This window comes from Emydura macquarii, unplaced genomic scaffold, assembly GCF_026122565.2.
Source record: "Emydura macquarii macquarii isolate MOO-44397 ecotype Brisbane River unplaced genomic scaffold, CSIRO-AGI_Emac_v2 contig_2897, whole genome shotgun sequence".
Taxonomy (NCBI): domain Eukaryota; kingdom Metazoa; phylum Chordata; order Testudines; family Chelidae; genus Emydura; species Emydura macquarii.
In genome coordinates, this window is record NW_027133034.1 from 2291795 (window position 1) to 2317299 (window position 25505).

General features: G+C 37.3%; 1 protein-coding gene across 1 annotated transcript in view; it reads right to left on the reverse strand.

Annotated features, from left to right (window-relative positions):
• Window positions 1-474: 474 nt before the first annotated feature.
• PTAR1 (protein prenyltransferase alpha subunit repeat containing 1) overlaps window positions 475-25505 on the reverse strand; it is a 35499-nt gene continuing 10468 nt past the window's right edge. The window contains exons 3-7 of the mRNA XM_067569302.1: window positions 18231-18297; window positions 13284-13388; window positions 9942-10155; window positions 3877-4193; window positions 475-1421 (exon numbers count right to left, since the gene is read on the reverse strand). Coding sequence (XP_067425403.1) covers window positions 1076-1421; window positions 3877-4193; window positions 9942-10155; window positions 13284-13388; window positions 18231-18297 — 1049 coding nt within the window. The 3' untranslated portion in view covers window positions 475-1075. The remainder of the gene's footprint in view (window positions 1422-3876; window positions 4194-9941; window positions 10156-13283; window positions 13389-18230; window positions 18298-25505) is intronic.

Sequence of the window (25505 nt, forward strand, 5' to 3'; positions counted from 1 at the left end):
TGAAGTTGAATACTTAGTGCTACTTAGTGGGAGGAAGCAACGCACAAGCATGGAGGGGAAAAGACCCCAAACATTTTAAAACAGTACTAAAACAGTCAGCATAACTCCTTTTTATCCCACCATGTAAGATACACATATGTTCTTAGTTTTTCTGTAGCTTTTTAACATGTGCGGTTTAGTGGCCTTTGTGGGACTCTGTAGTGTACATTATACATTCAGAAATTTAAATAAAGTGTCTAACTCTGGCTTATTGAGGTAAAAAATAAAAGTATGACATAAGAGAAAGAATTTTGCTGATAAATGTTGCACGTTTAGCTTTAACCATACTTCTTCACTGCATGTATGAGAGATGGTTCATTTTCCTGCATCCATCAGTGAGTATCTGACTTGACAAGGTCAGTTTAGTAGGCTCTGATATCAACAATGTACAATAGATGTGTGAGGCAAATAAAATACACAGACAACAACAAAAAACACAATTCCAGTACTATAGTAATATACGCCCTTACAAATAATGAAAAAGGGGACAGAAGGCAGAAACTCTGCATCCTGACCTTTGACAGACTATTTGCAATTCAGAAGCAATAATTCTTATTGAAAACAACCTGACTGCACTGGCTTTAAGAGTCATCACTAGCCTTCACTGTGATAGAGCAGAATAATATGGAAGCAGGTTCATGTTACAATTACAGATTCATCTATTTGTTTTCCAGACATTCCATTTGGATCAAAGTAATTTTAAACTTTTTTTTAAAAGCCCCATTGTTCATAGTCCGTGTTAATATAAAAAAGTTTGAGTAGGACAATAGTATGATATGAAGTTGCCACAAGTAAAAATAGTGTAATTTTAAAAAAAGGATTAAAGAAAAAAAGCAAACATTTGCTTAATAAAAAGATATACCAGATGTTTTAAATAAATAAAATGAAAGATTATTACTTTGTATATGAATTTTAGCACTGACCACAAAGCAAGGTGAGAAACACATGGGTAGCCAACACTTGCAACTATGACATGCATCTGTGTTTAAGAGAATATTGCACTAAAAGAGGAACCCTGAAGGTTGTAACACTTCCTTCACTGACCTAGAAAAGTAACTAGCCATTTCCTGTATGCAGTAGCAAACCTGACTTGCTCCACATCTCTGCAAGTGGCTAAAATGTTATCAATGAACCTGTATTCCATTTCCAGGCCAACAGAGTCCTGTGTAGGGGCACGCTTCAGGCGTTTGGTTTCTTGAGTATAGCCTTGTTTGCTTGAATCATTTAAACCATCAACATCCATGGCTTGAGTCACGTGACTGACTGCTGCACTGGGGTATGAATTATTCAAAGTTCCATCACTGCTGTCCACAGATGTCAACTGTACATTTGGAAGAGGAAGTTTGTTGTTCAAATGGTGCTGAAGGTAGAACATGTGCCGTCTTCAAAGGAAGATCAGAAAGGGGGGGGGGGGGGAGGGAGAGGAAAAGTCACACACTGAAAATCAAGCTGCTGACACTGCTAAAGATATTAAAGTAATTGATATTACATTTCAATGTGCCCTCTGTCCAAAACTCCCCACAAAAAAAAAAAAAAAAAAAAAAAAAAAATCAGCTTATTTTGGAAAGATGGGTAAAGGGATTACTTCCAGTTAAGCAATGGGATATGAAGACTTTCACTTCTCTGTGATTGATCTGAATAGTAACTAAAAATTACTACTGTTCAACAGCTGGTACTTGACATACCTCTCAGTTGAGTGGATGCATTCACAATTGACAGTCAGAATGTCAAGCTCAGGAGACTCCAAGCACTGAGAATTCATACTGAATTCCTTAAGTCCAGATGGAGATACATGCTTCCTTTCATTGCCCATGTAGTGTACTATTGCTGCCTATTTTAACCAGTTCCCAGGTTAAAACAGAAGACTTCTGTTTATTTAGTATCTTCACAAACACTAGCATTATTTACCAACCCCCATTTACAGGTGTGCACTTATAACTAACTGATTAGTGCATGTGTTATGTGTTCCAGTTTGTGCCTGATCCACAGAGAATATGAGTCTCTTTCAACTTTCAGCTAGAGATCCTGATTCTGTAGCTCAAACTACAGAAACTCATGTTTTCAGGTTATAGGTTTCCAGCTCAAACCCTAGTGTCAGCCAGGATGGAGGCTGTCACACACACAAGCAGGGATTTGATTCAGAGAAAGGTCTACACATACACAATAAATTTTTTTCAACAATTTTCCATATTTTCAGAACAAGATGAATGTGATCTCTTCTATGAATTGATGGGGGAGAGTAAATATTTAGAGTTTTGGTTTTTTAAAAAACAAAACAAAACAATGATTTTAGTGTTCATGACAAGTTACCAGATCAGTAGCGGCAGGGCAAGCTTCCCTACACTGTTCTGTCAACGTGCCTCAACCATGTATTGTTTTATTTTGTGATTTTTGAGCTTTTAAAGTGAGCAGCGCCTCTACAGATAACAAAGTGGGCCAAAAAAAAATTTAAAAAACAAGAACAATTTTTGTTAGCATTTTGAAGTTTTCAGAAAAGTTTTAGTTCTGCTGTGTTTCTAAATGGACCAATATTTCACTTTTCAAACATTGCTGTGGAATGCTATCACCACACTTTTTTTTTTTTTTTTTTTAATGCAGAAAAGATTTTCTAAAATAAAATTCTTCAAAGTACAGATCTTCAATTTTGAAAAATCCCACTATGTGACTATGCTGACCTATCAACAACAGGGGTGGGGGAGAAAACACAAAAAACACCCCTCAACCAAAAAATGTATTGAAATTTTCTATTCAACCAAGTTAAAACTGTCACAAACATTTCCATTAAGTATCTGTGCATTTTTAATAAAAAAATTTAGAATTAAAATTTCTGACCAGCTGCATTCACTTAGTTTTGGAACAACCTGAATGTTGACACAGTGTGAAATCCTGGCCCCACTGAGGTCAATGGAAAAAAACTCTAATCCGTTTCAGTGGGGCCAGGATTTCACCCCCAGTGTTTCTGGGAAATGACATGTCTCTAAATGTCAGGGAAACCATAAAGTGCTGTAATTTGGATTTCTTGAGTAGGTGAAAAAGTGAAAGTTTTTGCTGTTTTTTGCTCCTATTAGCCCTGACCAGACAGCACATCTAAGAGTGAACTGGATTCCACTCCCTCTTTTGAGAATGGTTTAGTATACTCTAATTACAGGGCCAATCAGTTACATCTGTACAAACACAATGAAGGCAAGGGAGTTGCACAACTGTTACCAAGGGCAGAAAATAGTGATGCTGTGTGAGAAGACCCCTTTTGGGCATTGTTCCCAGATTTAGTTTGCAAGGTTTTAAGTTTAAATAGAAAGACTTTTTCCTAACCTAATAAATTTCATATTGATATCAATGGAAAGCAAACATGGAGCTCCAAGATACCACTTTTATAGTCCCAGGTCAGAGTAGGACCAAACTTGAAGCCGAGCACTAAGAAAAGGGACAATTATTCAACTAAAGGTTAGTTTTCAGAGCCAACTCACTCAGTGTGCCTTTAACTACACTGCTTTTTATCTAGCTATGCACATTTGGAAACTGTGCAGTTAATCCATCTTTTGTCCTTTAAATGTAAGGAGGAGACTGCGTAACATTCAGGCTCTATCCTGATGATACTGTCCTCTAGAGGGACGTATATAGCTTATTCCAACAATGTTCTGAAGTCCAGTCAAGTTTTCTATTTAATAGCTCTGCTGGGTGTAAAAATTAAAATCAAAGGCTTAGCATAGGGCAGGAAACAAGTCTTTACTAACCAAGTGTGCCTTTAATAAATCAGAATGACAGTTTGCCCTTTGACTTCAGTTTCAAAGCAATTAAATCATTCAAAGGGATCTTTTATTTGATAAGTCCTCTTACCTGTGACACCATAGTGTTTCATGCCCAGGGTAGACATCAATAAGATCAGTGCAGAGCTTCAACTCCTCCTCTAGAAGACGGGGGAGATCTACCCTCTCTTCTTCTGTACAGGCAGCTTCTGCCACTTCATTTTTTTCATCTTTTAGAAGACTGGGGGTTTGCTCATTTACCAGCTGATTTTGCACCAGTATAGCACTGTCAGTTGCAGTTCTGCCAATCAAGGACTTTATTAAGAACTTGCGGTAGTGGAATCCACTATGGTCTGAAACATGCATGGACACCCAATGTTTAGTGGAAGAAAGTTCATCAAGGAGAATCTGAAAACAAGTAGTAGTAAAATTAACCAATCCATATAAATAAGGAGTTTACCAACACTGTTTCCTGTATCAATTTTTTCCCTACAATGCTTCCTTTAGTTTGTGGCCAACTCTGTCACCACCACCACAGTTCTTCCTATTGAGAAAATAGTAAGTTCAAAAGAACAATGCTAAAATGAAAGCATGCATTTAAATAAACACCTTCCCAAACTGATTACCCCATTAAACAGACTTTCCAACTTAGAATACATTAATAGGCAAAAGAACATGTTTAAATGACACTGTTATATACAAAATAATTCTGTATTTGTAGACCAGACTGCTGAACCTTGAACTAGGATTTGCTTATTTACCATCTACCACAGAAGCACTTGTAGCTTTTTCACTCTCTACAAAAGAAGCAGCTTCAGGACTTGCTCACACTTACTCGGAAATTCGGCAGCAGTTGACGGGAGTTATGCAAACTACTCTGCGTAGTTTGCGTGACTCCCATCGACTGCTTCTGTGTGCTATTCACACTGCGCTGAGCCGACGGGAAAAGTGTTCCCATCGGCTCAGTGCTATGCTAGTTGAGGAGGTGGACTTATTAAGTCAACTCCCTCATCGATTGAGAGGGTCTCACTGACCGCTCAATTGATTATGAAAGATCAATCTGGCGGCGGCAATTTTGCCACTACCAGTGTAAACATAGCCTCAGAGACCTTCCTCAAGGGTGTGAAAGAAGTACCTGTGGAAGGTGTCTAGGACCAGAATGAAATCCCATGGTACCTAAAGAGGACAGAGTGACAGCTTTAAAAAAAGTGCTAGTGAAAAGTTGAAAAAAAAAATCTAATCTAATAGAGGAGTTGCTTAATAGAGGAGTTTCCCACTTATTGGGAAAGAGGTAAACAACTAAACAAAGCCTCCTAAACTCCTTCACAGGAGGAATAACTCCAAAAATGTCACGTTCATCCTGTGTTCATCTGCTAGAACTACAATATATACTCACTGTCTGGAATAGCATGAAGACATTTTGAACAACTAGTTTTTATTTAGCCTAGCAAAAAAAAGTTTCAGGGCACTTGAATGAGGTGTTCATACTTATAAAGGATATATTGAAAAATCCTTCCTATTTATCATATTGCCATATAAAAGAGGGACATTAAGTCATTCATTTCACTGAATGGCAGTAAATTTAGAACTAACCAAAATACTACTTAATTCAGGATACAATCAGCCTGTGGTAACACACACTATCAGGGAACATGTGAGAGTTAGATACTGCAGCCGGATTAAGATCAGTGGAAGTCCACCACTATTCAATGAACATCAGATGCAGGATCTGAGAAATGAAAATTTAGATTCCTAAGCAGAGGCTGCTTCTCTGCATCCCTTACTCAAGGGAATAACATCCTGAAACAGATGGGAGATATTTTCACCTGCAGATCTCAAAAACAGGTCTTACAGTGGAAAGCCTCCTGTCATCTCAACAATGGAGATACTTTTTTACCATATTATGAGAGAACATAAAAGACTCGAGGGCCAAAATATGAGATGTGCACTATTCCACAAAAAGGAAGAGACATAATTTGAATGTTTACAGATCAATTGGTATTGATGATTTGCAGTGAGAGCTACTTCTAAAAAAAAAAAAAAAAAAAAAAAAAAAAAAAAAAAAAAAAAAGCAAAAACACTGTATAGGAAGATGTTGGTTGAATGTATTTCATTTACTAAGCTACTCATTGATGGATATAACACTCCTTAAAAGGGATTTAATAATATATTTTTTCCTGGAAAGCATTTCAACCAATAAAATAATGTTCTAAATACTAGATATGTATCTAGTAATTTGGATATGTATGTTAGGGATCATGAGAGTTCCTTGCGCTAGTCTCTCTGCCCAAACCAACTCTTCCCCACCTACAGAATTACTACTATGAATAAAGTCTTCCAGCTCTATTAAACATAGCTCCACAGAAGAAAAATCTGGGCATACGCTGTGCTAACTGTATGTATTTTATGCAGTATGACTCTGTACTATAGACACCAGAAAAACAGAGAGAATAAAACACTGTATGTAGTGCTTTCCATCAGAGGATCTCAATGTACTTTGTCGACTCTCTATATCAAATGAGCTAGACATTATTCTCCTTTTACAGATCAGCAAACTGAAGCACAGAGAGATTAAATTACTTGCCCACAGTCATACAGGAAAATCTGTGACAGTCAGGAACAGAAACCAGAACTCGTGACTCCCAGTCCTAGGCTTTAACCACAAGACTATCCTCCCTCTCTCTGACATGTTATCTGCAGTTTTAAAGATTTTGCCAAAAGCAATGGCCACCTCAAGAGCTGATTAAGAAAACTCAGCCTTTTAAGTAATTTGAGCCTGTGCTGCACACATTGCATTTGACTTATTTTACGAGACGATTAGACTTTCCAAAAAAAAAAAAATTAATTTAAAAAAAAAGTTCTCCATGACTCTTGAGACTTGCCTGGAAAACCAACTGCTTCTATGAGCTTCATAGACTCAACAACAGTGGAATATGCTTGCTATTTAAGCGGGAATTGGAGGCAGATGAACTCAAGCATTGATGAAGATTAAATGCTGTATTTTGCTATCACCCAATTCTCTATGAGATCTAGATTATGTTTAGTCTGATCTCCAAATAAGACAACTGAGTTTAAGAGTATAATGTTCAATGCGTCCTTTACCATTCACCACAAGAGATGAGCTATTCCCCAGCTAACCAAATATCAGTCGATGAAAGAGTTTTAAAAGAAAATATCATGAAGGTATCTGCATCTAGTTGATTGACCAGCTCTGATGGGGTAGCTTCTCTTTTTTGTCTTACAATGGAAGACAAGTAGGTAGAGCTTTCATCCTACTCCAAACAGAGAATACACACAATAGATATGGAGTGAGCTTATCTCCATCATAGCATCTGCCTTTGTTATTGAAAACACCAGCACAACCACATAAATCTCAGCTTAAGCTTCCTCATGTGTTTGGTTATTCTTAGGACCCTTTTCTGCAGGACTCCCCTGTTCCTGGTTCCCTATACCCCAGAAAGATATGCCAACCTCTTTTGCATCTGGGTTGAAACTAATAAGACTCATTTGACCAGATGTCAGATGAGCCAGCAAAAAGAATTCTGCATTTCTATGTAGGAATCTAATATCAGACAAAGTGAGTCAGCAAGAGAGAGTCCTGCATGCAGGATAGTAGAACCTCCACCCTATTACAATGGCCTTTTTGCTGAATAGGTCAATTCACCACAAAGCCAGAGCACGCAAGGATTGAGCCATTTGAGTTAGCATCTCTAACATCTGAGAGCCATGGGTACAAAATGATTTTAAACCTGCAAGCAAATAACAGACTATAGTAGGGTTACTGGATAGATAAATAAATAAATAAATAAAGAGCACCGAGTTTATTTTTAAAAGGATGAGATTTTTTTGAATTAAAGAGATAATTTTTACCTTTTAGTGAGCGAGACTGAAGCCGTGGCTATAATTTTGTAACATCAACTATATTTAGGGCCAAACTCTACCCTGAGATATTTCTTATACCCTTCTAAGAATAAAGTATACTAGAATGAGTGTCAAAATGTTCTAGATTTAGAAAAAATATAATTAAAAAACCCAGCAGCTTTCCAGGACAGTTTATAATATTGTAAATGTTCTTAATAATTTTGGACTAAACTTTTAAAGGAGTCTCGATTTGGATGCAAAACTGCAGGTGCTAATAGTTGTGGGGGCAAAAAAAACAAAACAAAACAAAAAAAAAATCAACCCTCCCCCCAAAAAACAAAAACCCAATATAAAGAGTCCCAACTACCTAATTTTTGGTCACAAACAGGCAAGTTTACATTTAAATATTATAATTAGCATTCACAGTGAATTACACACATACAATTGACCATAGGTGCAAAATTAGAGGAAAATTACAAATTCATGGTCCTTTATATTCTTTAAAAAAAAAAAAAAAAAAAAAGCCAGTCATGTCTCCCTTTCCCCATTTGTCTTTTCTTTTCACTGAGTCTTTTCAGTCTGTTCATGCACAAATGCATCAAATTGAAAAATGTTCTTTTTATAATTCAGTGTATTTACATTCCCTAGATTATAGGTACGCCGAGACTCCCAACCTCCCTTGCTTCCCACCAAGCTTAACAGCACTCCTAGTTCCCACAGACTTCTAATGCAGAGTGGCAATGATGCCTCTGAACTGCTGCATCAGCAATGGTCACAAAGGATTCTGGGATCAGCATAAAGATCTTTCCTAAGGATGAAAAGAAGACAGTAGGGAAACTGGGATGGTTGCCAAAATGGATGGAAGGCAAAGGGAATAGAGAGTTTCAGAATATATGGCCATAATTATTTGTGAATTGCCATTGCTCAATGCAATGTACATGAATCAGAACCTAGACAAATTCTAAACCCAAGGAGAGGTGGGTGTTCAGCTGCAACCTCCCTCTTTACCTATTTTGACATTCTACAGCTTTGAGAACTGCAGCTGAAAAAGCCCTTGAGATGATGCCTTGCCCTTCAAACAGCTGCTGCCAATTAAAAGGGAGAATTGTTGTGTGCCACTTAACTGCAGTGAAATTAAAAATAAAAATAATGCAGCCATCAAGGGCTTATCTGAATATACTTGATTCATGATGGATAAATCTCCCAAATTCAGTAGTTCTGAATTTTGCACACCCACCTTTTATCTGGTGGTTATACGGGAGAGGCAGCCGGACTGTCTGACTACCTCACACTTTTCAGGTTATTATGGAATACGTACAGTTCTTTAAAAATGTTCTCAGGAAAAGTATAAGCAAAATGACCTCCCAAGGCTGCCAATGGTAGGCCCAGAACAGATTTCATGTTTCTACATAGCACTCTCCTCTCAAAAACCAAACAGATGGGGTGATGATGGTGAAAGAATGCAGAGTCAGGAACAGCTACTATGGAAGGTCAGAGCGTCAGCATAATAAAAGCATTGAACGCACCTCACAGCTGAGAAATCACAAATGTAAAAGTAATTAGAATATTATCCCTTTTTAATTTTAGATCATGTCAACAACTTCACCTTGCTGCAGGTCTTGAGTACATTCCATGTTTGGATGAACCATATGAACATGACTGAGGTGAAACTAAAAGATTTTCATAAGACATCTCTGCTGAAGTTAATAAAGCATATTTAAGGCCAGTCAGTTCCGCCTTTTTGATGTGGTGCTGATTTATTAAACTCAGCATAAACTGGGCAGAAGGGTGTCCTTGGATCTTATGAAAATGCTTATAGGCACCACTTTTCTGTTTCTAAATTGCCTCATTTCTTTATCGTATACTAGTCCTCTACACACATTCTGACAACATAAAAATGACATGAAAGAACACCGGTAATGAAACATAAGGGGAACATTACAGTATTAGAATGACATCTGTTGCAGGATATCTTTTATTCTAATGGGCTCTTACAGTTTATATGACCACAGAATTTATGCTCAGTCCTCTCTGCCTTATCTCCCAGACTCCCATCAACTCTCTATCAATTCATTAAGTACCAACAGATGGATGTAAGTCACATAGGTACGAATAGGACAAAACAACAGAATAGTCCTTATCCCTGGAATGCTTATTCTCCTAAAACATTAATTGTGTACAAAAGTTTAATTCCAAAACAATTATTCACTTCTACCCCTGCATAGTGCTTTTTGATGATCCAGATTTAAAATGTATAAATTCTGCTTCAGCAGTTTATACACTACTGTATTGTACCTTGACATCCAGCTTTCCCAAATGTTGTAAAATCCAGATACGATGGGACCAGGCATTGTAGTTGCTTGGATATCTCCCAGCAGCTTCACAGCAGACATCCATTTCCTCCTGCACTAATCGTTGAATTCTTTCCACAGACACTGTTCCCACGTTCCCTTTAGTCACGAGAGTTGGCAAGGAGTTTTCCTGAATTAGTTGTTGCAGCACCCATCGTCTGGTTAAATGGTGGAGAGGGTTAACAATGCAAAAGCAGTTTAAAGAGAAAAAAACATTTTGTTTTGTTCTTATTTCATTATATAAATTGGCCAATGTGTTATATGGAGTTTTCCATCATTTTAATTCAAGGTAAACTGAGGGTTGAGGGAAAAAACAGACTAAACATAAAACCTGTGAACAATTCAGATTCAGAAAATCTTCAGTTAATGGACACATTTAACAATCTCTAACTTCAGCTCTCTTTGTTAATTTATTCACTGACAGTTATTGGTCATCTCTATGTGAATTTGGGGAAGTTAATAAAAAAAAGTTACTAAAAACCTAAGTGAAAAAATCATGGAATATTTAAAAAAGGTATTGAAGAATTCTCTTTTGACAACACATCCATAGTGTTAAAGTGAGATTTTATGTTTAAAGGGATTATGTAAAAATACCTACTAATTTAACAGATCTGCACCTTGTGTGGATTCAGTCATATCTGCTCACTTTAGTGACAAAAGAAAGAAAAAAAAAAAAGAAAGACTTTTCTGCTTTTTACTGGTGACATATCATTTGCTGGTGGATTCTCTGCACCTTGAAGTCTTTAAACCATGATTTGAGGAATTCAGTAACTCAGCCATAGGTTAGGGGTCTATTACAGGAGTGGGTGGGTGAGGTTCTGTGGCCTGCGCTGTGCAGAAGGTCAGACTAGATGATCATATTAGTCCCTTATGACCTTAAAAGTTTAGGAGTTACCCCTGTAGAGTCACTAAAAGCATTTGGATTGGATTCTATTTCTTCTTATACATCATTAAACAGACCTGTTTACGAACTTCCAATCCGTTGCACTTGTGCAAATCCATTGAAAGCAATAGAGGTACACAGGCATCAATTAGGCCTGAATTTGTCCTGCAGATCCCTTTATTACTGGGTATGACACGGGAGGAATAAATAAAAGAAACCCATTTTAACTCTCAGGTCCCAGGCAGAGATTACTGGGCTAGCAGTTAGAAAAAACACTTTACTAGGAAACAAGGCACATTTGAGCTGGAATCACTGGGACAAGCAGATTCCCATGTTGCATTTTATTTTACTTTTAATAGTCACTTTTTAGAGTAGAACTGCACCTAAAGAAAGTCACTGCCTCAAAACTGCAGATGTATTGACTCCTTATAGCTACATAGTGTCAAAGTAAAGCTTTTAACAAGTATATTTGTCCTATCAAGTTCATTTAAAAAAATCTTTTATTAAAAAAATTTATCATAGACATAGGATGGTTGACAACAGCATGTAAACAGAAGATAATGCTGCAAAAGGGGATTCTATGAAAAACTGACTGGATATCTAGATCAAGGCCCCACAGGTTTTAATAACTGACACAAAAAATTACACCCCTTTTGTCAACTTTGTGTTGGCTCATTTTTATTTCAAAATGCTATCAACGTCATCTTCTTGTAGAAAGGTGGCCTTATTCCTTAATAAAATTAAAATTAACCAATCAAAAACAGCTTATGAATAAGACTACAGAACAGTATAAAACTCATTAAGTGACATCATCAACTTGAAATCTGACTGGTTAAAAAAAAATGGTTTCAGGTACTATATCTGCCCCAGAGTCTTTCTGCCAACTTTTGTTATTTTACATTCTCACATTCCCCCATCCCCCCTTTTTTTTTAGAATGTCTCACTGTCCCTGGTTATTGTGTGCAAGACCCACATCAACAACAGAATAAACTTGCTGACCAAATTCTGCATAGAGAAACATTAAAACTGACTATATATAAATACTATTCAATAATCTTGGCTGTTACTTAAAAAACAATGGTAGATAACATTTTGAGAGGGAAATGTGATTTTTAAGTTGACTGCTTCTCTGATCTGAGTTCAAGAACACTGGGTCAAACCTGTATTTGTAAGTTTATTTCTGATATGACATTCATTCTAGTTAAAGGAGGGCAGCAGGTCAAACTACAATTTCGGATTACTTCATTTAGAAGTTAGTGAGAGAGACAAGCCTTCGAGCCACACAGAAGAGCTCTATGTGGATTGAAAGCTCGTCTCTCTCACCAACAGAAGTTGGTCCAATGAAAGATATTACCTCACCCATCTTGTTTCTCTAATATTCTGGGACATGGCTACAAGCTTATGTATAACACACAGAGAATTCAGTAATACAGAATGATTTTTAAAATATATATAATTTCTTTATATAGGGTTTCAAAATCCAATACTTAGCTGGACCTTAAATTCTAAGATCAAATTGTCTGAGCTTCACTTTCATTGTGTATGATGTCACCAGAACCCTTTCACTGAGTAACAACTTGAAATATAGTACAGCCCTGATTTATCTGTTATTGTATCTGTAAATTGTAGAACAGTCATCGTTGACAGTCTCTGAAGATCACTTATAAACTGGTGATAGATTATAATACAAAATCTTAAAAAAAAAACAAAAACACATATTGAGACCATTTTATTAAAACTGAGGAGTGTATCAATATTTCACATAGCTGTTCTACATGCATTCTATATTTCATTTGTCAAGGCAAGTAGAAATTGTTAGATGTACACTAGAAAGAAAATGGGATTAGGTGTATTTGTTAGATAACTGGGTTGCCTTTTTAGGAAAATGCTTATTGTGAAGTAAGGGAGACTTATCATCATTGCATAATCCTATGGATGGTGAAAATATAGTCATCAGGAAAAATATCAGAGTAGAGTAATGGGACATCATCTAGCTACAATTACAAAATTTAATTTTTATTGTATCCTGGTTCTCTGACAGGTCTACAAGATAAACAAGTTAATGGCAAATTAAAGTAAAATATGAATATCCTATAATTAATTTGATGTAAATTTTCAGAAAGAGTCACACTGGGAATACTAATTTTTCTTAAAGTTTTCACCCTGCTGTAGTTATATTAAAAACATATTTAACATGAAGAAACACATATTTGATATGAACACTAAGTCCTACACATAGTTGATGGGATTCTTTTAAAAACCAAAGCAATTAATTTTACAATAAATGGTTTGGAAATCTGTTCTGTTTCCAGATGTTTTCCTCCATCTACGACCTTCCCTATCACAAACACAGACAGCAGTACAAAAATATATTTAAACTTAGAAGGGGAAAAAAAGAGAAACCTGTGAATCCATGTTTCTGGACTCTTCGGAAACTTAGTTAATGCTAGTTTTCCAAGATGTAAATCCTTAACTGGACTTAAAGTGCCAGATGATATTAGTTCTTTCCTGTGAAAGAAAAATTTGTACATATAATTTTTCCTTTAAAGGTGCATAGCATGTCATTTACTTTGAAACATAATACAACCAACTATGGTACCCAGAATATAAACTTTAATAATTACAAAAATTTCAAAAATGGATGAAGCCATTTTATTGTGACCAGAAATTGTGTTTTCAAAGTCAAAGTCTGTATTCTTCATCTTCAATTGGACAAACTGTCTATATTTCTGTGAGTGGTAATTCATCCTGAAATAATAACAGGACTCTATAAAGTGGATCTGTTTCTGAGTTGCACAATATTTTGCAGTAGAAAACTTAACGTGCTAAGATTGGCATACAAAATAATTTTTTGACTGATTAGGCTAATTTTTAAACACCCTATATCTTCCAAAGCCTTCCTGTAAGATATACATATTTCAGAAAGACAGTTATGCACATGCAAACTCCACTGACATCAACAGGAGTTGCATATATATGTAACTGAGGACAGAATTTGGACCAAAGTTAACAAGCCCACTAGATAATTAAAAGCTACAAAGAAAAGCACTTATGAAAGTACTACTATAGTGCATCAAGACAGCAGCATCACCATCATTTTACATTTTAAAAGCATCTTAATGACATAATACTCTACACATATATAAATAGCTTTAAACAGAGGTTAAGGTTGGTATTAGGAATCACTAACTTAGAAGCAAAATAAATTCATTAAAACTGTATTGTAGGGTTGTTTTGGTTGTTGTTTTTCAAATCAACTTGGAAAGCCAGACAACTCTAGGTTTAGATACTCTTATAACATAATATTTAGTTTAAAAAAAAAAAAAAAAAGTCTTCCCAAACAACCTTAAGTCTCACCCTGTCCATCATAACCCGTCCTCTGCACACCTGTGAGACAGACACATTATGGTGAGGTCTTTATGAAACCCATATACCTGCAGCTGCAGACTTCTCAAAGGTGTACATAGTAGACCAGACACCTGTACAGCAATGAGTGCAGGCACAAAGCTCAATCCTGAGCACTGTTGTCCTGATCTAGAAAAGCACTTAAGCATATGCTTAAGGAATCATGAATAGTCCCATGGAAGTAAAGAAAAAATGCACAACATATTTCCACAGAGATCTGACTTAACTGACCATGTATAACTAAAGAAAGTATAACTAAAGGAGATTGAAAATGTTCCTTCTAAAAAGATTCACAGTGACAGCACTAGTGAATGAAGTCAATTATTTCTAGGACAACCAGATTTTTTATAAGAGAAACCAGGAAGCTGCTTCAGAATAGGACAGAGAAAGGGGAAAGTATGGCACAGAAGGGTTTAACTGATGGAGGGGAGAGGGGGGGAGGAAGAGCTCGCGAGCGCACCCTTTTCTTTCTCCTCCTCCTTCCCCATCACCCTCTCCTGTTGCAGGATAAAAAGCAGGCCATGATATAGTAAGAGGTAATTGCAAGAAAAAACAGTATTCCCTCACTATTCCCTTTACTGTTATCTCCCAGGTCTAAACCAGTACCTGTATTTTTACACTATGGCCCCAATCTAGCAAGCCTTAAGCATATGGTTAACATTAAGCAAATGAGCAGTGTCTCACATTCAAGAATGGAATTACTCATGTCCTTAAAGCCTATCAAATGTTTTTCTGGATCAGAAGCTATATTTACAGGCCCAGTTCCCTCGCCCCCCACCTCTCTAAAAATAAAAACTAAAATAAAACCAAACCTCGCCCTGCTCTAAGACCAGCTTGATTTACTGCCCTTTTTGTATGCATACTTTCCTCTGTCTATGTTTCATATTCTTATATTTTTGCCTATCTCAAAGAAGACAAGGCCACCAAAGAGAAGCTAAATGAATTCTTTGCATTGGTCTTCACTGCAGATGATGTGGGGGAGACTCCCACACCTAGCCATTCTTTTTAGGTGACAGATCTGAGGAACTGCCCTAGACTGAGGTGTCAGTAGAGGAAGTTTTGGAACTAACTGAAATTTAAACAGTAATAAGTCACTAGGACCAGATGGTATTCATTCAAGAGTTCTGAAGGTAATCAAATATGAAATTGCAGAACTATTAACTGTGGTTTGTAACCTATCGCTTAAATCAGCCTCTGTACCAGATGACTGGAGGATAACTAATGTAATGCCAATTTTTAAAAAAGGCTCCAGAGGCAATCTTGGCAATTACAGGCTGGTAAATCTAAATTCAGTACCAAGCAGACTGGTTGAAATGACAGTAAAGAACAGAATTATCCGAACATAGATGAACATAGATCTGACAGCTATTCACCACAAATACAGCCTTAATGGGCTGATTTCTTTATTTTTCCTACTACAAGAAACCAACTGAACTGAGAAAATCTCCATGTCTAAATCACCTAGATGTAAAGCTGTAATTTCTTGTTTAAACCCCCTCAAAGTATTATTTAAAACTATCCCTGGCCCTTGTGTGGGGGAGGAAAGAGTATGGAAAGAGCCTTTCCCCACTTTTGTGCCCTGTACAAGGGCCACACTTGATTGCAGTCCCTGTGCTTAGGGGAGTGTGAGGAACTGCTTCTACTGGACATCACCAAGAGAAAGGAGGCAAGTCCTGCTCCTCCTCTACATACACTGGGGAAGTAGGGCTACATTATTCTAATTAATGGTGAAGTCTGCACAGTTCCTATGTGAACTGAAGAATCAGAGGACATGCTTAGGACAGGGCATGTCAGCATCCCTCCTCTCACTAAAGGGTATGTCTAAATGTCATAGTATGAATCAGTGATTTTCACTTTGTATGACGTGCAGTGCCATTAGCAAATGGAATACCAGAGTCTCAAAATAATCAAGGTTTGACATACTGATGGAGGTAAAATTAAAACAATGACAGCTACAGACAAGGACAATCTCATGTTTGTAAGGAATGAATTAGGGAAGTGTGAAGGTGGTACTAATTATAGAAAAGCAGAGGGAATCCAGGCTTAGATAGCTTGGGCACGTGAAAAGGAAATTACAAGTATGTAGCAGAAACAGGGTATTAAACTTAGAAGTGGAGGCTCAAAGAAGGGTTGGAAGACCCAGAACTGAATGGATGGATGTTATATAGAAATATTTGATTAGATACAGAGTGTCAGAGGAACTGGTTCAAGACAGACTAGAGTGGAGAAGGAGGATTCAAAAAGCTGACCCCTATAGATGGGACGAAGGGTATGTCTATACTGAAGGCGGCAAAGTCGCTGCCACCAGATCAATCTTTCTGGATCGACTGAGCGGTCAGTGTAGACCCGCTCAATCGATCAGGAAGTCGACTGAGTAAAACCACCCCCTCAAGTAGCATAGCGCTGCGTCAGTGGGAACACAGTTCCCGTCGGTGCAGTGCAGTGAAGACGGAGCGCAAAAGGGAAGCACAGCAGTCGACGGGAGTTACGCAAGCTACTCTGCATAAGTTTGCATAACTCCTGTCCACTGCCGCCGAATCTCCAGGTAAGTGTAGACCAGGGCTAATACTGAATGGAGCAGCAGCAAAGATCAATCAAGCACCTTCTCTCACAATACTGGAACAAGGGGACATCTAATTAAAAGGCAGAAAACTGCCTTTAATAATTGATAAAAGAAATAGTAACCCTTTCTTTCTTTCACACAAAACACACAATTAACCTGTGGAACTCTTTACCACAAAATGTTGACACCCAAAGCTTAAGAGAAATTTAAAAAAAAAGGGTTATCCTTTGACATGGATAAGAAGAACTTGCAGTTACATAAACTGTGGTATAACTTTAAGGGATGTAATATTCAGGGCATCAACCAACCAGTACTCACTTGATGCTAGGAAAAAACTTCCCTTATGAGCAAGTTATTCTGTTTGGAAAGAAAAAATGTGTGCTCCTTTCCCCATGTCTACAGTGGGTAGGGATCTCAGGGTAGGTCTACATTATAAACTTCCATCGATGTAACTATATCACTCAGGGGTGTGGAAAATCCACATCCCCCAGCAACTCAGTTATATTGACCTAAACCTGGGTGTAGACAGCACTACATTGACGGGAGCTTCTCCTGTCAACACAGCTACCGCCTCTCATGGAGGTGGATTAACTACATTAATGAGAAAAGATTTTCTCCATCAGCATAATTGCATCTCCACTGAAGCACCAGTGCAGCTGCGCCACTGCAGCTTTTTAATTGTAAACCTGCCCTAAAAGTATCAGATTGCTCAGTGTTCCCTAAATTGCTGCATCCATCAGGCAACAGTGGAAATGCTCTTTAGAGCAAAGCTTCATTTGCACTACATGCTGTCAGTGAGAGTGAACCAAAGGCTGATCAAACATGAAGTCTTGATGAGAGTGACATCTTCGCTCCTGAGCACTATCAAATTGAAGTATTTAATGTACATTCTTAACATATTAGGAATCTAGCTATCAATAAAATTTTGGTCAACTACATTATATAGCCAGTTTAATACAGTGTGAATAAAGAATCATAATTCAGGTAACATTTATTCATTAGACACATTGACTCAAAATGAAATATATTAGCAAGCAGAGATGCAATTTTACATTAATTTGATCTAAGATAAAAATGTTCACCAATACATGAACAGGACCAGCAGCCATGGTTCTTTTATAAAATATATTCTTTATCTTGCATATCTCTTCAGACAAAGTGGCATAAACCTTAATTTGTACCTAAAAATATATTACTGTGAAATGTGACAGATCAGCTACAAAGGAAATCAGAAAGGAAAAGATTTTAAAAGTTCTTTCAGCACATCTTATCTAATCAGCAGACACTGATGTTGAGTCTCACTTAAAACAAAGTTTATGGCAGACTCAGACTTAAGGTGGCTGGCCAAGATCTTGTGATGTCATTTACTGAGTGCAACATACCTTACATTCCATGCAGTGGTGAAGTCTGGGTTTAGTAGAAGCAGCGTACATGTGATATCTATCAATTCTAAAAAATTAAAAAAAAAAATAAATCCATCAACGATTAACAGTGGTAAAATAAAATGTCAATGCTTCTCTCCTCTTTGTGCCCCCATACTTCATCAAAACCTCTTCTCTATGACTTGTTTTTATGGCAACACGCCTCTGGGAAATATTGCTGAATTCCAGTCCAGAGGAGGAGGTACTCAAACTGGAAGGATGACACACGGCTGGTTTAGTTTCTTCTCCGTCCATGTTTTATGTACTTAAAATAAAGTCCCACCTCTTGGGTTCACTGATATCTACAAACTCCACTATTATGACTTGGAACTTTGATCCTCCTCCCCCTGTTCAACTATGATTCAAAAAGACAATATTCTTAAGTGCATTTAAAGCTATTGGATAGCTCTGAAACAGAAATTGTCCAGGATCTTTGAGCATTCTAATCAATTTAGTGATTAAAATTGAAATACATCATGTGACTTAAAAACGCACACAAAAAGTTCTTAAAGATGTTGAAAAATTTTGGATTGAGATCTTAACACTCAAAACTACAATCATCTGCTGTAACAGCATGATTACAGTGATTTAAGAACTCTGAACTGCAGATATCAATTCACTACAGCTGTTCTATTCCACACACTTTTACCTGTAACTAAATACCCACTACAAAAATTGCACCTATGGAAGGGGGGGGAAAAAAACACAGAACAACTGATTAGGAACAGAGATCACCACAAATTCATTTAGTAAGTTGCAAACTATGTAGCAGAAAATACTTTTAATTGATTCTGAACGGGCTGCCTCTCCAAAGACTGAGATACAATGCCTAATCACTAAGCAAGCAATAAACAAATATATCCATAAACATTCCTTTGCCTACTCCCCTATAGACATTGCAGATTGTAAATTTCTACATATATTGAATAATGTGATAAAACAGGGCAAAGCTGTGTGGGTGGTTGACAAATGGAAGAGTTATTCCATTCTAGCCTTTCCTTTCCCTCTTGCATTCTACTGCACTAATCCATTAGTCTGATGCCTATCTAGGTAAAAAAAGCATATTGTTATGTGCAGCCTCTCATAAAATACAGTGATAATTCTCATTGTCTCAGGACTGATTCTTTAACTCTTGCTTCCAAAAGTCACAAGACCAGTTCAATTAATCTTCCCTGGCACTACAATTCTTAAATATACAGGCTGAATTAATGTGCTGGATAAGGAGAAGAAACACACAGATATTCTCCTAAATACAAGCAAAATTATCAGTGCTTTTGCTGCCAGACTGACTGTTAGTCTAGATTCCTTATTGTTCATTCTATATTCAAAATGTTCAAATAGGTTGTACATAGTAATTTGCCAACAAAACAAGTATTTTCAATTCACCTCATGAAGGAGAGGCACTGGATTGCCATTTGTTTTAAGAAAAGAGCTAGGAAAGGATAGAAAAAGCACGAGGTATCTGCATGGAGCTAAATCCATGAATGGTTCAATTAAGATGACTAGGCATTCAGAAACTAGTGATCAACAGACTATATGTAGCTACAATGTGGAACATTAATCCCCAGTGGCACAGGGAGGTCCACAAGCAATTCCTTGTGCCAGTCTAGCCACATGTAACCTTCATATGGGATTTCTGCCAGAGAAAGGTGAATTGAATTATGTGAGGTTCCACAGGGTTGGCCAACAAGGCTCCTATCTAGCAGGCTGTTGTAGTGAATCTTTGCAATGTGCAACAATGTGTCCAGATCCAGCCAGCACAGCCCACAGTTACATAATACTTGAAGAAAAAAATTTGCATACTATAGATGAGCCTATATCTGGACTTTAGGGTTTGCGCAAACTGGGAAATGAAACCCACTCACCTAGCCCTGATTGAACAGAGTACTTAAGCACATGCTTAATTTTCAAGTATGTGAATAGTGTAAAGTACATAGGATTACTCATGTGCCTAAAGTTACAAAATACTTTGCTAGTTACAGGCCTTATTATTTTGGTTTTGTTAACCCAAAACGTGACCAACAAGGCTTAGCCAAAGCACTGTTGGTTTTATGCATTATTCGGGTCATCACATGCATCAAGAGATGCAACAAAACTAGTTCGGGCTGTGCAGTAATCTATGGCTGCTTCACATACCTTTTTCATCTCTTTTTCAAAAATGAGAAGCAATTATAAGAAATAATGGAATATTTAAAATACTTTAAATTTTTAAAATTATTATTTATTTATACTTCTAGACATGATAAAAGGCAGAAACTCAAAAGTGCTGAATACACCACTATTACTTAATAAAAAAAAAAATAAAAATCACACATTATACAAACATGTCAACCTTATCCTCTTACAAAATAGATAAAATTAATAGAGGAGCTAATGACTTTTGTAAAGTAAATTCACCACAAAGGCAAGATTCATCTAAGCAACCTATTAGATGGCAAAATGGTTTTTTCTTGTAAGGAAGAAAATACAGAAATGGACATACATCACTGCTAAACGTGAATCAGGATAACTCTCCCACTTGGGCAGTTGGGATTTTCATATAATTCCTTTGATGGCTTCTCCAATCTGTGATTCTTAAAACAGAGAAATCTCTTGAATGTTCAGTATTATGAACTGCAACCTCCTTTCCTCTCAAGACACGAAAGAGCCCTGAGCATCTTATATTGTACATTAATAAATAATTGTTTAACCTAAGGTATTATCAATTCCTGCAATGTGACTAATCACTGATATGGTATGTTTTCCTCCCTTCACCCATTCTTGAAGTAATATTGTAGGCGAGGCTGATAGCACTGCTTATGATTAAGATTGCCCAATGTACCCATTATAAGACCCTGCTGCTTGTAACTTTGTCAAACTTTAATCATTTGGGCTGAATTTTCCATGCAGGGTAACTGTGTCAGGCTGAAAGCTTTTGGAAAATTTCACCTGGAACAGTTCTGCTGTTTCTGAGAACACGGCTAGGAAAAAATATATTTTGCCAATGTTAAAAAAATGATTGAAACATTTTATTTGAAATACTCTAGTGCTCCCATCCTTTGGAGCAGAGATTTGAAATTTGGGTAGGGGTGCCCTTTGTGACAGGAATGTGCCTTTTTCCTATGAAAATCTGCCAAAATTTGGCCATGTTAAAAGTCTTTGAAAAAAACTATTTTGAACATGCTCAGTTGCTGGGGTCAGGTGAGGTAGGTCTAGGCACAGGAACTGAGAACAGAGAGCATGTCTCTCCTATGCTCTCTGTGACACTGCTGCCGGCACCTAAGCAGTTTGGAGGACAAAGCCATCTGCTTCAAATGTATATGGGTCAAAAACCAGACCAAGGGGAGGGAAAGGAGTAGTTTAAGACAAGGAGTCTGGTAAAACTGGCACTGAAATAGGAGAAAAACTGGGTAGAATGCCAGGGGGAAGAGAATGACTAAAGGTGAAAATGTTGGGGGAAGAGCACTACATTAGGAGCTGGAAGGAGATTGGGACTGACTGGGCAAGGAAACTATTTTTGGGTATGGGGACAGGGAGGAAAATTGGAAGTAAGCGGGGAGATTGGGACTTAGCAAGCCTGAACGGACAGAGGTGGACTGGCTGGGCCAGGATACTGGTACTAGGATGCACAGACAACCTTAATTCTGGCTTTTCCTAGCTTTTGAATGCTTGACTTTGCAACCTTAACAATGATTTTTAATATTTTTGTGTGTAATTATTATGTAGCATCACTGTAAAATGGGTGAACTGTGCGAAACAAACTTACTTTAGCTAAGCTAAATCTGACATTAAAAATAGTTAGCTTTGTTTTAAAAAGCCAAACTTTGTTTATTCGTTATATGAATGCCCTTGGCAAACTAATGTTTACTAATACTATTAAGAATTATAGCTATGTATCAGGTAAATTTCCAGGTAAAATTTACATCTTATTACTTCAAGAATCAGGACCACCACCAACTTGAAGCCAAGGCAGTTTAAATGGAAATAATAAAAATAAGGAGTTAAAGTAGTTTCAGATACTACACTTCTGTCCCTCTGTCATTTTTGTGGTTTTACAATCACATTTTCCTAAAAACATTTCATCCCCTAATGCTGTGTGAAAACCCCACATAAACAAGGGAAACCAATTGATTGTACAGTGAACACAGTGAACTGACTATACAAAAAGCGTGTCAAATGCCTAAAGACAACAAATAGAAAAAGTACAAAACAATACACTCATTTCCTTCATTTAGTCATCTTAGATGTTACTTGCAAAAATAGCAGATGATAAAATTTTCCATGAGAAGTGTGGGTTTTGAGCCTATAGGGTCCCTTCATGAGTTTTAGTGGCATTTTTGGCTACTCTTTCCATGGAAAGCCACATATCAGCGTGACAGGGTGCTGGGTGAAAACGGGCTGAGCCAGCACTGAGTGGGCCAATGGGGAACAGTTGCTGGGCTTGTTAGCCAGGCACTATAAAGGCTCACAGGAAGGAAGTGCAGTGGGGGACAGGTAAACAGTCTGAATGGGAGAAGTCACAGCAGGAGGGCAATTGCCCATTGGTCAGTAGCTGAAGCTGCGAGGCCTGATGAGGCTGTTAGGCCGGACTGTATGTCAATAGATGGTGGTGGGTAACAACCTGTAAATAAAGCACACTGGTGAGAGCGCGAAGCCGAAATCTGCTCCCACAAACCACTCACCGAGGAGCTGAGCAGCAGGGGAGCCCTGCGCAAATGCGTCAGTCTGTCCCATGGGACAAAATAGGAGTGGTTTTCTGCTGCTCCTTTATTTATTTTGTGACAATACTGCAAAAGCAATACATGCCTTATGGTCATACGATTTTGTTACTTTTTAATTTACTCTTAGCAAGTCTTTGCTGCTGGGTGAGGTTTGTGCAGAATGCAGCAGCATACTTGCTCATTGCACAGGGCTGCTTTCAGAGAGGAGTCTCTTCAGCAGCACGAAGTGCATGTGGCCCTAGATTTTGTTTGTTTTTATTTGGCTCTACCAGAAAATAAATAAATAAAAATGATTAAAAAATAAATTATGAAGTGAATACTTTTCAGCTCACAACTGTAAAAATGAAACCACAAACCTATAGAAACATGACATTTTAATTTCAAAGATCATCTATTCAGGGGTGAAAAAGGGTTAAACACTTTTAGAATTATGGTTCTACTATGACTAGGACTCTGATTTTGCAAAGTGTTTAACTTTGAAACCAAACAGGACCAAGTCCATGAAGAATCAAGGCCACAGTTACCAAAGCTGTTAGCTGTTCAGGACTGGACAGCATCTTAAGCTATTCTGCTTTCTTTGGAGCAACAAACTAAAATTACAATGAAAACACTAACTAGTTCCCAACCAGAACCATATAAGAGGATGCCCTGTATATCCTAAACAACCATCTTAAAAATCACACTTTACACATTAATGCTCTCAACTGTAAATAAAAATATCAGATTCTTTTTATTCCTTGTCAGAATAAAGAAGACAGTGAAGTATACAATGCTAAATGATATGTGGAAACTGAGTATTTTATATCAAATAGACTGAAGATATCCACAATAACTTCTAGCAATCAGCTGACCAACTTGTAATGACAATTCACACATTCAATATACATGCATAAATCTAAACATTATTGAAGGGGGCACGAAATGTGTAGCAAACATAGGATTTTTGATTTATTCAACTTGGCAGTAAACCAAAAACTTCAGTTTTCCATAGACGTTGGAGAAAGAATCTTACTAAACTAAAACTATGGCAAGTTGGCTTAGTCACTGTCCTATTTTTCTGGATTCCAAAAAACTCTGCATTTTCTTCTCTCTATCCAAGTAGGTAACAGAGACCAGCTGTAGATTAACCAGTCTCAATAAATCAATAACTGATTACAATGTACTTGCTTCTTATGAGATCCTGCTAGCAAAGTATCATTAACAATCAGTTACCACTTGCGAGAGTTGATATTTGAACCAGAATCATTTATTTTTGCTCCTGTATTTAAGATGGTTTAAGGGACTTCCAATTATAGCAACTGGAAGAGACTGGAATACAATTTCAATTGCCAAACATTTTCCAAACCAAGACGCTAATAAAATTTAGCACCACTGAGAACCAAATCTATACTTGGCCTTATAACCAGAAGAGTGCCCACCATGCAAAGTTCTATTAAAGTGAAAAGGCATTTTGCCTGAGTAAGGAGTGCAAACTAGGGCATTAACGTATGTGAGGATGTCACAAGTTAGTTTTTAAGTCAAGTAATTTCTGCATTTGGAAAACTATGTATAACAAGCTACAAGAAAACAAATCCCTTTCTGTAATTCAGTCATGGTATTATCAAATCCTTTGGCATTCATCCTCTCCATCATTGTAGTTTATGATTTTTGCCAAACTTCTCTTTTTTGACAAAGGCAATGTTCAGTTAAGGATAAAGCATGTCATCCAATACTTAAAGCACAGTTTGGCATATAAAGCAGGTCATTAACATAGCTGGCTCTTGACACATACAGTAACATCATTTTAAAGTTTGACAAACCTGCAAAATTTTCAAAACATCTTACACCACGCACTTTGTGTTTGCTTTATGTTTTAAAAAAAAAATGAAAAAGGGCATCTCTCTTCAAGAGAAACAGACACAAAAACCTGGATCTCACACAGCTCTAATATTTGTAAAGTAACAGACCTTTATGGTCTGTATTGTGGGATGAAAGGACTTCAGACAGACTGTCAGAACAGAATTAAGACTTCCACAGCCGGTCCTGAACATTGCTAGTGAGAATGGTTGAATGAGCAAATCCTGTTTGCAGATGAGGTAGTGAGCCTCACTGCAACAAAGCATGTGATTCTATGAGACTAGGACAAACTTGGCTAGAAGGGTGCAGGAGACTAAATAAAAAGCAATATTTGCCTTCTTGCTAATGTCCATGGGTGAAACAAGTCTTTCATTATATGTTTAATTTTGGACTACAGATGTAGAAAGCCTTGTGTCTGTTGGGGCTTTTCTGGGGAAGGATTTTTCTATAACATTCTAAGTCAAATCAGGAAATTCTGCTGTGAAGGACCTGCAAGCACACACCTCCTTGGTGCCAGTACACCATCTCAGGCATGCAGAGTCCACTGCATGACAAGCTGCATTCTATCTAAGTCAGTTATTGTAAATGCACATTGGTTTCCGGCACCATGTCAGACTTAACTATTTATGTTTTGTATTTAAAATTCTCTTTCTACTGAGTTTTAGAAGAGTTCTCAAATTGTGAATTTGAGATTAGGGAT